Source organism: Phaethon aethereus, assembly GCF_964289735.1.
Source record: "Phaethon aethereus genome assembly, chromosome: 19".
NCBI lineage: Eukaryota > Metazoa > Chordata > Aves > Phaethontiformes > Phaethontidae > Phaethon > Phaethon aethereus.
In genome coordinates this window covers 7,836,228-7,849,478 of record NC_138595.1, presented here as the reverse complement: position 1 = coordinate 7,849,478, position 13,251 = coordinate 7,836,228, and the positions used below count along the sequence as shown (strand labels likewise).

Sequence of the window (13,251 nt, the reverse complement as noted above, 5' to 3'; positions counted from 1 at the left end):
ACTTTTGGTAAGAGTTTCAAGAAGATGAGTAACATTCTAGAGCTCTTAAAAAACAAACCACACACACAAACAAAAACCTTGAATTAATTTCCGTTGCTATCATCAAAAGCGGGCTTTCTAAATTTAGCAGTTTCCTATAGGCACTCAGCTTATGCTAGCAACAGTAAAACTATTTTTCCTTAAGTGCAATTTGTCAGCTCCCCCTTCGAAGTTAGTAGAAGATAAGCTTGTATTAATTCTGTTGATTTATTATTATACAAGTATGTCTCATTTTAAGCTGCTATTGAGTTCATTGTGATTCAGTGCTAGGCTCGCATGCCTTAAACGATGGAAAAAAAAGTGCCCAGGAACGATAGACTGCGCTTGCTCTGTCTTTCTGTCTCTCCTTTTTTAATCTTCAATCCTCTGTTGTTTTTTTTTTTTCCCGGTCTCTTTATCTCTTTCTTACCCCCCTCCCCACCAAATATTGGAACAGTTCACAGTTCAGCATATGAATTTGGGATTTAGTCCCAGCTGAGACTATGTATTTACAGTTGTGAGAAGATCCTGCTGCTCAAAAGCGCTTTATGTGGGTTTTTTTATTTCTTAAGTTCACTAACAAACAGTAAATGTATTGAATAAGTCTGTAGTGAGATTTTGCTTTCTTTCATCTTGATGATTCATTTATATCTACTGTGTGCTACCAAAGCATATGCATTATAGACCTGAGCGTGTTTCGGTAGGAAACTTGCCAGGAAGCATAAAGGCAGCACAAGTTTGTTTTCTCTCAATTGCTTCACTTACTGAAGCAACATGAAAAGATCTGTGCTGTGTTTTTTTATTTAGGTCAGGAGGATGACAGTTATATTAATTTTGAGGTGTTTTTACCACATATGCTAAACTAGATGTAGACCCTTTGGGTCTATATACTGATGTTTTTGAGATTGTCAATTTTTTTTTCCTTCAAATTTTTCATCTTTGTAGGAATCTGAAGTTAATCACTTCAGCTGCATTTAAAGGGTGATGGCTGCTTAAAGGCATGGTAACCCAGGAGCCGCAGCAGGCGACTAGCCAGTCACTCCCTGCGTGGAAGAGGTATCAAAGAACATAAGGATGGCAAATATGACGGTTGCAAGAGTTTTAGCAAATGTAGGACGTGGATTTGCAGGACAGCAGGCTTTCAGCTCTGGCCCTCATGAAGCAACTTGTTTTCTGTAGGAGCAACTGGCTTTTGAATAAAACTGAACGGTCAGGATCAAGATTAAGTGAGCAAATCTTATAAAAAGATTATTAGAGGATTGCTTAGTATTGGAATCAGAAAAAGACTGACTATAATGATATAAATCAGTAAATACACCTGTGTTCTTACATGCAGGTATGTCAGAGTATGATTAATATACGGTCTCTTCACAGCTAGATTTTTAACCTGTATTTAAAAGATAGGTAGAGAAAACAATTTTGCAATATCTGATGTCTCGGCAATGCGCAGACTGGGCCCCCCCGTTTCTGTACAGTCTGTAAGGATCTGTGAGGATGAAGCCTGCTTCCTTATTATAATATTTAACACAGAATTATTCTTCTTGGAAACAACCTGACTTTAAAGCAAGATGCTTGTATTTTGGAAATCTTTCCACTTGACCAAGAACAGGTTTTAAAACTTGAGTGTTTTTTAGTACTCTCAACTTTAGCTGAATAAAACTGTACATTGCAATTAATGATTTCTGAATAGTTCTACCTATCTTTTCCTTGAGACTGAGGAGGAATCCAACTCTGATGAGCGCAGCGCTGCCAGACAGCAGCCAGGTTTCTGATTTCACCACCCAAGGAGGTGAGACCGAGCGCTGAAGTAGGGTGCACACTGATTCAGACACAGCTCTGCTTGTGGTGGAGGGAATATGGAAGGAGGGAAAATTACAACTGCAATTATGGTTTCACATTAAATATTCTTCTTTTAAATCCACCATGTGAAGCATTAGTCTGTGTTTGAACTGGTGGTGTTAATTGGACCACAGTACTTAGATGCATTTTCTGCAGAGTCATGGCCCATGTCATTAGCTTCTCATTAGACACGTTAATTTTTTAAGGCTCATAATAATTACCTTTTTTCAGAAGTTCCCCATTTTACACTGAAGAGAAACCTCTGTTCTGCAGGCTGTAATTCGGAATAATCAGGGAAGCATTGTGAACTCTTTCTCTGTAGACTTTGAAAGTGGAAAATGAGCACCCTGTAGTGGATGGAGGAAGGGACCCTGCAGGATGTGATTTGGAAGGAGTGTTAAGGATCTTTTTTCACTGGAAACTTCAGTTGCAGGGGCAGCGACCCTGTGAAACTGCAGTTTTTGGTGGGACAGAGTGGCTCTGGTTAAAATTTGACAAATGTAGGTGAGGCTGTTTATTGGGATGAAGAACTAAGCAGTTAGTTTGCTTTCAGTTTTATTGGACAGATGTACTCAGCTAATAAAATTTGCATGTACTTAACAAAGCTTGGTACCAAGTAATTATCTCTTGTATACGCAGAGATACTGCCTCAGCCCCGAGAACAGCGGTTCCCCAGTTTCAGTGACACATGGTTTTCCCGCTGGCAAGAACGGCACACTTCAAAGATTCTGAAATATTTATTTGGTTAATCAAATGTATTTTCATTACTTAAATAAGTAGTTCGGCTGACCTGGGATGATACAGACATGTGTTTTTTCCCATGACAAGGGTCTGTCATGGCACGTTTGGTGTTGCCTGCAGCCTTCAGCAGGGACTACAGGGTATAACAAGAAAGCAGGACAAACTGTTAGTGGAAGGAAAAATCTCCATGGAGCCATTAGCCAGTATGTAGCCTTTTAAATTAATATGTTTGTTAAAAATTATGCTTGATTTTCTGCATGTATGGGGTAAGCTGTTGAGTAAGTCATCCTTCCCCCCTCTCCCCCCCCTTTCTTACTGGAATTGTGGCGACCAGGCATTCATTTGGTTAGAATTAGCTCCTTCCAAAGATCTACCTGAATCGTTTTTGTTTGAATGTTAATTTTTTTTGTTTCCTAGCAACTCTAGTTTTTAAGTTCTGAATTGTTTCTCTTCAATGTCTTTCCTAGCCAATGTTAACTGCTGTTTTATAAATGATGGCAGGGTTTTAACATGATTCTAAAAAGCATAGTTTGGTAAATTAATTTGTAACATTAGTTAAGACGGAATCTTTTTCTATTATATGTAGTATATGTGTGTACATATATGCATGTATATATGGGGGGTGCAACAGTTCTTCTTTCGCACAGTTGATTCTTTTAAACAGTTCTGAAGGTAACCAGTCTGTTTATACCTTGCTGCATAGGCACAGAGTAAACTTGTTAGCTTTCTGTTTATTTTAACTTGGAAGAAGCTATAAGAGGATTCCGTTAAGACTGGCGCAAGTGAGTAGTTCCATTGAAAGTCAAGTGCCAGTCCCACACCCGAGGCAATGTGGCAAGTGGACACCGTCATAGATGCTCCATTTTTCTCGTGCTGAGAAGAGCACGATTTGCCTCCTCGCCCATGAAGGGGACCTCAGGACCAGCCCCAAAATGCTTGCTGACTCTAAACCCATTTCCCCGTGGCTTATTAGGACCTACATGGTCTACAGAGTTTGGTAGAAACAGGGTTTTTCCACAAAGAAAGTCTTCAAACTTCTCTGTATGTCTGCTGTCGAGGCTCACTTCCTTCTGGGATTGTCATGTGGCTGCAATTTTGCAAAATGATCTGAGGTGGTTAAACAGCAAAAATTCCGTCTCCTTTCAAGGAATCTCTGTGAGTGTTTATTCTGTAGGCTGGTTATGCCCCACTTCATAACCTTTCTGAAGTGCAAGCTTCTCCCCCTGAATTACAATGCATGTGTTTTTGCTTAATATTCTACTTGAAGCTAAAGTCTGCTCTCACTAAATCAGCCTTTCACAAATGGAATATTTTTTCACTTCTTGCTGGGTGGGTCCATACACTGAAAAATAGGTCAAGAACAGTAATCTAAATCTACTGCTAATAAATAATTAAAGCTAATGGAATTTGCACAAGATCTGTGAGATGAAATATTTCAGAAAGTACTGTGGTGTACATTTTGCTACTGTAAATCAAGATTTTTTATTTATCGTTGTTCTAGTTTGAAACATATCTATAAATGTAACTTAGAAATTTTTTTTGTACAGAGAAAATACTGGCATGTTAGTGTGTTAAAATAGCTAAAAATATCATAGAAAATTGATAACAATCATGATTCATTCTTTAATGATAGGATTTCAAGTAAATACTTTAGGAGCCTTAAGCAATAAGAGGTTTTATATCTCATTAAATCATAGTGTAAATTGAGCAATAAATTGTTTGCTCATATGACTTAATTTGCCTTATATTTTAGGAATTAAATAAGTCATCTAAGCTACTCTATAATACCTGTTTGGACAACTATCTGGGATTTCAGTTTCGTATCTTTCAGAGCAAAGCAAAGTGTAGCTTGCTGGAACTAATTAAACATAAAGACTTAAATGTTTCTCTTAGTATTCCTCCAATCACATGTGCCCAGGATCTCTGGTGGAAAAATTGCATATTCTGGATTTTTTCATGATTGTGGGTGCAAAGAAATCATGTTTAAAACTTGTGTATTGGTAGGTGAGCCATCTGAGTGATTCCAACTTGTTCACCAATTTACCCATAGCAGGGTGAAGCATATATGCTTGCTGGCGCTCTCTAATTAACCAGCAGAACTGCTTACTACTCATTAAAGTTAACTTGCTGATTTCTGTGTTTCACAGTGACAAGTTACGTCCTTGAAGGATAGAATAATCAAACACACCTCAGAAGTTGATGCCAGCGTTCTTCCCAAATCCTTCATGCTTGGCTGCTTTTTACCTCTCCTCCTTTCGGCCCTATTTATATGAAGCTCCACAAGGTGGTCGAGATCGTAGCTTCATGGACGCAGTGTGTGAGCCCTGCCTGTGGGGTACACAGCTAAACATCCTCCCGCTCGCACGAAACAGTATCTGCCACACCAGCGCGCTGCCTAGTGAAAGAGGGGCTTAAACCTGGCTGCCAGTTTTTGACATGAGGGTTCCTCTTGAGTCCACGCTGTTGCTTCTTTCTGTGTGGATTGAACTGACAAATACCTTCCCACTCAGTCAACATATATTGGGTTTTGTTCTGGGTTGGTTTTTTGCCTTTTTTTTTTTTTTTTTTTTAAGTTCTCCTAAGAAAGTGCCTGGAATCACGATACTCAGCCCTGCCAATTGTGAGCGCAGGGCCGGTTGTTCGTTCCTGATTACGTGTGGGCTAACAAGGAAGGAAATGCGAAAGGGTAAGATGGCAGGAAAGCCGTAGCATCTCGCTGGTGATAAGGCAGCTCAAAAATAGGTTGTGACAGCTGAACTAATGATGTCACCGATGCTGATACAAGTGGGCTGCTTCTCATTATGATTTCTCTGCCAGACATGGTGACATTCACCAGCCAATGCCTGTCTCCAGTAAACGATACATAAAACAAATCATAGGAAATGTGGTGCAGGAGGTGTATGAAAGAACATCTGCCCAGTTTTTTGTTTTGTTTTATTTTACAAGAGCACAATACTTCTGTAGATGATAAAGGTGTATAGGTGAAGCTTAGCCTTGCCGGACCACTTTATCAAGCCAGGGTCATAGAGCTCTTGTTGTGACATTTAGAGATAAGCATTTTGGAGGTAAATGAGATGGAGAAGGCTGTGAGATCAGAAGGTGCTGTGTAGCTTCAGACCTCAAGTAAATTACAAATACAGTGTTGGTAGCCTGACCATTGATATGTCCTTTGTACTGTACACAGTGTATTAAGATAGTGTTAGATAAATAATGTAGTTTAGTTGTCAGAAGGATGCATTTATTGCCCAGGATTTTACTGGAGATTTATTCTCCGTTTATTTTCTATAGAGTTATTTTTAATGAGAATGGAAAGGGAGTTAAAAATTATTTGGATTCAGATTTCATTGTGTAGCTACTTGATCAAAATATAAACTTGTTGTTTATACTCTTGTAAAGGGAAAATGCTATATTAGCTTTCAGCTATCAGATTTGATTTAGATAATGATACAGCATCCTAATTCATAGTCTCTACTTCAGATATTGAGTTTGTCTGTGATGGAACCTTTTGCAGAAAACTGCTCGACCCTGATAAATCACCCAGAGAGAGAATGCGCACGTTTAGGTGGCATGGAAAAATAGGCCAATAATGTGATTGCATAGGAGTACTCGAATATTTGTGTTGATAAATTATCATTTGTTTTAATGTTGAGTTGCATGTACCCTTTTTAGCGGTGCTGCCTGATCGCAATGATTTGCTAGCTGTATGCGAGTGCTGGAGTTGGTTGCTTTTCCTGTTTTGATCACAGCCCAGGCAGTAAAGGCCACTACACTTTAAACAGATAATAAATCATATGGTGTCCTTGCTAACCAACACTGCAGATTCCCCCGGGTCTGAACTGAACGTCCTTCTTTCTGTTCAGTTTAGTGCAAAGAAGGTAAAATTCTATTTGACGTTAGTGTAATATTTTGAGACAAAGTCTGATGAGGAATTTTTCCAAACTGCCAAAAATAAATCTCACCAGCAGAGTTTTAGCTGGTGACTCGAGGCATATGTATTCCTGACTTCTGTCTGTTTATTTTTACTTCCCCTTTGTTGTGAGCTGTCTAAAGTTTTGATGCTATTTAGCCAAGGAAGGAATTACAAAAGTAGCCTATAAACTCTTTCTAAGCGGGGGGAGGAAGAGAGGGGAGAAAACACAAAATGGTGTGAAGAAGGTGTTTATGCCTTTTGTTACGGTGCGTGCTATTTATCCACTTCCCTGCATGGCATGTTTGGTTGCATTTAAAATGCTGGGGTTGCAGTTATTTGTCTTAGACTGTTTGCTCTGTGAAGATAATGGAAGTGGGATGCTCTGTCTCTGTTGTTTAGCTGCAACAGATTTCAAGTTACTACTAAGATTTGACAAGTTGTCAAAGCATTTTGCCCTGTTAAACTGTGTGCTCTAATGATCAGCATGTCCCAGGATTGCCCCAGATTGATCACTGTGGTATAACCGATTGCTTGCCAGTGGGACTGCATCACTTTGAGCTGCATTCTCCTCTGTCATGAAATGTTTTAAAAACAGTTTTACCGACAACAAAAGCTGCTGTCTAAATCAAGCACAATACCTTTTCCCATTATGGCATGAATTTTGCTTGGTAACGTTTTGATCGCTGGGATGAAGTGTTTAGCATCCTGAGTTTGCTAAATGAAGAATGTGTGGGAATCAGATTTTGTACTTGAAAGCTTTTCTCCTTTTTTGACAGCTTGACCAACTGTTTTCTTGGCTTTGGGATGCCCTTTCTAGTCCTTTTTTTTCCCTCCTGCTTCTCTCCCTCTTCTCTCTGCTATAAACAACCAACGACATCTCTCGTTATTAAAGATGAATATGAAGGCAAAGTCCTGACGTAGTTTATATCATGAAATAAAAAGTGCTGCAAATCTTGTCTTTCAAAAGTTAGAACATGTCAGACGATGCAGTTCAATGGCAGGCTCTTGGCTAGAGTTTGCCACGCACACAAGAGGGGAGCAGGGCTTACGTTCTCCTGCTTCCAGACCTGGCCGTGCTTTATTTCACTGAGTGCCATTGCAGTGCTTTGTCATCTGCCAACGTACCTAGGGTGATTTCTGATGCTTACAGCCTGTGCTTAGGCAGTGGGAATAATGCCCCGCTCTTGAGAGCCATTGCAAGCAAGAGATTTGGGGCTGGTCTGGAATTAGATCTCCTCTATTTCTGCTTTCAGTTTTGACATCAGCTTTCTGGCTGGCGCCAGCCTAGTCAGTAAATTCAGAGGCAATACCAGGGACAGAAGCCTTAAACCCGATGATTTCCTACCAGCTGAGATTTTTATTTCAAGAAATGTTGCTTTGCTTAGACGGTATAATTTTTCCTGATTTTACAAAGGCTGCCAGTATCCTGACTGTAAATCTAATGTTTGTAATTTCACTGTGCATTAAAATCTACCAAGCCAGATTTTGGCCCTGAATTTGGGCATTTGTTTTGCTATCGATGGTTATCGTTACTTCAGTGTCATCATCATCAGGTTACAAAGAAAATATGTTATAAAATGTGCAAATCCCTCTGGTCTCCCGGAGTAGTCAGGAAGTGGGGAAAAGCTGCTCAACCTGCCAGTTTGCTTTGGTAGGGGCGTAATTTGTAGACGTTTGTGATATACAAGGATAGTATCTAAATTTTGTCTATCCTAAAATAGACAGCAGAAAACACCAAGAAACATTTCGGTGACTTGACTTGGACTAAGAACAGGAGTGTTGTTTGGTTTGGTGCCGAAGAGGGAGCTTAGAAAGCTGCAGCATTACCCTTAACTTGATAGGGATTAGCTCTGTGTTAGTGCAATAACCATGTAAGAAGTGAAATTTGGCTGATCATTTGTCTTTGATAGCTTCATTTGCGTTTGGCCCTCTAAGCCATTTCTCAGGAAGTGAGAGAACTCCAGATAACTCCAACTCTGTGCATGACTTGTCATTTAAATGACAAAAATCACTTCTCTCAAAAGCTTACTTTTCCTTCAGGAAAATCTGATTAAGTCCGGGGCTGAGGGTGTTTTGGTGAGTGGTTTTAATGTCCAATATGTTGCATGACTCCAGATATAAAAGTAAATGCGTTGGAAAAGAGAATTTCTCAACTTTTTAAGGTCACCTTTTCCGAAAGGCCCAAGTCTTCAACGGACCCTTTTTATATGAAGAAGATACTTGGCAAAGACCTCTTTATGACCTCTTACATGAGGTTCAGGGTAGCAAAGGGGCTGTGGCCTGTGTGAAGCCAGGAAGATTTCATGGTTACTTAAGCAGTTCGTGACTGTCCCAGTTGTGAGCAGTATTCTTGGAGCGTCAGAGGACTCGTGGTTGGAGGGGACGTCCAGAGGCTGACTAGGTCTCACCTGGCCCTAAAAACGGCTCTTTAGCACTCAGACTGGGCCTGGTCAGCTGTGCCTTGGAAATCTCCATGGATGGGAAATGCACCTTCTTCCTGGGTAACTCGCATCAGTGCTGCCCTCCTCAGTGATGCAGCGTCATGTCATTGTTTTAGACCTCTTACACGTTTACTTCGAGCTCTAAGTATACACAGAGTCACTGCTTGTGCCTTGTCAGTGGAACGTGACAGCAAAAGTAGGAGTCCAGCTTCTTGGCTGTGCGTGAATACTACAATGTCCTCTGCAGAGTTACAGGATCTTATTCTTCGGGCGTGCATATAATGAGATTTCTGAGAATTTGTAAGTGAATTAGACCCAAACCAGCTTAAAAGTGAAGCCACTGAAAATTTTATGCAAGATAGATACACCTCTGTTGTCCTAAATTATCTCGGTTGCTAAGTAATGAGATGCGCTAAATTTTTAGGGTGATTCTGTGGGCAGTATTTTAATGAATTTTGTAGCTTTATGTGTGTTGTAATTTGGAAGAAGAAATTTTGAGTTATACAGAAACCAGGAAGTAATTCTGTCTTCTTCAGGTGGCTGCCTCCAGTCCTCTGATGGCTAAAGTCAGACCACTCTTGAGAAAATAATAAATACAATAGACCTTTTACAAAATGGCAACACTCTTAGTTGAAATGCTGGTCCAAAGTCATCTTCCTTTAAGCCTAGCTTCCATTTGTGGAAATTTCTTTGGCGTAAGTTCAGAGGTGTAGCTGCTGTTTAGGTAGATAGAGGCATTTACTTTTAATCGTATTAGTGTTGCAGCTGAATTATGAGATTGAAGGCGTTCAGTGCTTACCCAACATCACTACAGTTTTGTTAATTAATACTGTTCGCAACAGATACAGGTATATGTCAAACTGGAAATGCAGACTTGTTCAAAATTAACTCTAGGTATATTTTTATTTTAATCAAAGCTCCCATAAACTGTGATCAGGATTTAAGTAGTATTTTGGAACTGAAAATAGTGTTAGGAAAAACTTGACAACGACTTGTCCTTTCAAATTTTTCTGATGACATATCTTGCTTCTGTCTTCTAGGACCTGCGCAAACAGGTAGCTCCATTACTGAAGAGTTTCCAGGGAGAGGTAAGAGCTTATGCTTCTCATAGTGCTTTTGGTATTGCTTCACATGAATCTGGTGTGCTGACAGTCTGTCAGCGTGGCCGGGTGGGTACAGAGCCCTTGAGCAGAGAGCACTGCAGGGGTTCAGCCCTTCTGCATTTTGCTGTGTGCAGGGTATGTGTGTGATATGCTGGTTGTGTGCTGGACAAGCTAAACTGGTCAAATCACTTTGCATTCAGCGTGTCTGAGCGTAAGCGTAGCGTGGCAGTGACTCAGGTGGCACATGCTAACTTGCTGTGCCTCAGTGACTGGATGGTTTGAACGCTTAATGAATGAGATGTAATGTGCGTATACAAAAATATGAAGATACTACAAACAGTTTTCACTGTAAACCTTTTCAGCTGTAAAACATTGTATTCTAGAGGGCTTGATGGAAGACCTTAAGTTGGCAGGTGCTTGTTGGAAAACCAACAAAAAGTGTTAACAGCTCTGGTGCTGGCTGTTACTTTGATTTCTCTTCACATCATGCCACTAAGCAGCACATGATTAGAGTGATCACAAGTTTAAAAGCCAACTGTTGTTATTTTGAAGAATTTCTATAGGAGAAGGCAGCTGGGCCAATTACAGGAATTTTACATTTTAGCTGTGGACGGCACTGAAGTGCTCACTTCATGTGAGTGCTTAGGCCAGATGTGAGCTGCTGTTCTGCCTCTAGGAAAATGTCATGTATGAAGTTTGCAAATTGTATTTCTCCTTACAAAGATTATTGCCTGCATGGGGTGGTAGATTTAGGTTTTAGCTCATGCTCTCTTATATGTTGTAGAGCTTTTCTCTTAAAGTTAGCTTTCGCAGTCTGTAAGTTGTTGGCTGATTTACACTGTTGCAGTTCCCATCAGAGCACAGAGAAATTCAGGACCGGGTGTCCAGAAGTCTGCATAGGAAATGAGGTGCACAACTCCCGTTACCTGAAATGAGGGTTGCGTTTCTGATTACTTGTACATCCTGCTAAATATGTATCCCAAGTAGGCAATAATTCTTCATCTTAAAAGCAGTATGATATTTTTTATTTTACAACTCCATTTCCCAAGTATTGCTAGAAATAAATAAATAAGCAGGACAACTTTGTCCTTGATGTATCAAATAGTAATTTGTGAGAACAAAGAACGACTCTTGAGTCAGTTTGCCAATGGAAATTTACACTTTAAAATTGTTCTGAGTGGATTGCAGTGCTCTTAAAACCTTTTCACTTTAGTTTCAAGCTTGCGGTGCACTGACTGAAAAGTGTATGTGTGCTTTCAGCACTGTTCTTTAATGAAAGAAATGTCTGAGGATCGAGTAAGAATCATAAATCGAAATTTGGCTACAGTGAAGGAAGATTCTCCCATTAGATCTTGCCTGCTGGAGACAGCTCACTGTTACCTTGCTGTGGCTCACACACACTCCTCTTCTGCAGTTTTGCTTCACTAATGTAAAAGTGAAGTTTATGTTGGTATAAATTCAACCTCACAAACTACAAGAGTAAAATTTGTGGGTAGAAATCCACCCTTATGTAAATGAAGCACAATACGTTACGACATTGTGCTGATGAATCTCTGAGCCGGTGATTCTAGTCTACCCTAATCTAGTCAGGGTTTTAGAAACTAAAAAACCCTGAACTAATCATGATTGACTACATAAATGAAGAATATTAAACTGTGAATTGTGGTATATGATTATAGATGTAATTACTGTATCTTGTTTTGGAGGCAACTCAAAATACCAAGAATATTAGCCTGTTCTGTTGCGTTTTATGTTATTGCTCAGTATATAGATTTGGTCTCTATTGTTAAGGCTGACTTTATGAAAGACCATGAGATGAATGCTCCAGGTAGCTCAGAACAAACTGTGTTAAGCATATAGGCTTTTCTGCATTTTAAATTCACTGGAGATGCCTCGACTACTTTCCCCCGAGATGGCTCAGCAAGCAATATAGCTGGGGGCAGGACACCCACCCCATGGGCTCCTTAGGATTGCTTTGCACTAGCGTTGAGTCTGGCCTGTTAGATGATATTTAAAGTCCTGGGAGGAGGTGGCCGAGGCACCTTCTGGTCACACAGTACATGTACTCTGGGACATGAGCAGGGAGGAGGAAGGAGGAATAGGGAGTGATCTGCTCGTAAGAGGTTCCCTGCTTCCATACACTTCAGTTTTCAGCCCCAGAGTAGGATTTGGGGTCTTCTAAAAACCAACAGGAGTAAGTAAATAAAACAGACGTAAGTGGAGAAGTAGTGAAAATAGATGTTTTCTAGATGTTTCTCCTTCTGCTGGAGAGCGCGTGTCCTTGAGGAGCCGGTGGGCAATGCCGCAGGAGTGCTCTGGTTCTCTGTAGGCATTGTGGATGGCATTACCGAACTTCGGAGCACTACCTCCTCCTCACCGGTGGCTCGTACAGAAGCTAGCACAAAAGGCTGCACGAGGCAGCTTCTCCATTTACCACGCAGGAGAGTCTCCACCACATTTTTGCCTCTGACTCCTATCTCTACCCCTACTGCTCTTGGCCCATCCTTTTCTTGATCCGTAATGACAGAACTAAGGAGATGCTTTTTACATGTCCAAGTAATATTGTTACGGTTGTACCTCAGAAGGGAAGGGGGCTTTTGCAAACCCCGTGTGGGCTGACTGCGCTGCACAGGGCTGTGGGCGCTCCGCAGGGCCAGGAGATCAGCAGGGACAGACAGCTGCCGCAGGAGCAAGGTATTCAAGTAGCTTTACACGGGTATTGCTGTGTCCTGCCTACCTCAGGCCTGGCTCCCCACCTCCTGCCTTGCCCCAGCACTTCTGCTGCTGTGATCCTGCGGTGAGCGCAAAGTTTTTGGTTTTTTCCCCTTTTCTGCTGGCTTAGTTTTCGGCCAGGTTGGTTCGCTGAAGCAGCCCACTGCAGGCTCCTGCTGGGCCGGGGAGAGGCCAGGAGAGCAAAGCCAAGGGCAGGAGGAGTGCAACTGTACCAGCTTAGGTTGACTTAAACTATCCTTGAACTGCACCCTCGGCAAGCCTGACGTTGACTTGGAGAGAGGTTAACTTAAGCTCACATATTTAAATATCCTCCCAAGCATGCTTTATGGGACATCTCCTTGTAAACCTGTGGCTAGCTCACTTTTTAAAACAAATCCACAGGTCACTTCAGCCAATTTTAGTTTTCAGTCTGAGCATGGATATTGATACTCCCCCCACACACACCTTTTCTCTTTGTATAATACGA

At 41.0% G+C, this 13,251-nt stretch overlaps 1 protein-coding gene across 7 annotated transcripts in view; it reads left to right on the top strand.

The window, feature by feature from the left end:
* The window catches only part of CUX1 (cut like homeobox 1), a gene marked incomplete at both ends in the record, with an annotated part of 282,299 nt that overhangs the window by 101,909 nt on the left and 167,139 nt on the right, over window positions 1-13,251 (top strand). For 6 of the 7 annotated variants that reach the window (XM_082008642.1, XM_082008646.1, XM_082008647.1 and 3 more), the window contains one exon: window positions 9,990-10,037. The exons of the other annotated variant lie outside the window; for it this stretch is intronic. In XM_082008642.1, the coding sequence (XP_081864768.1) occupies window positions 9,990-10,037 (48 nt within the window). The remainder of the gene's footprint in view (window positions 1-9,989; window positions 10,038-13,251) is intronic. 7 annotated transcript variants of the gene reach the window in all.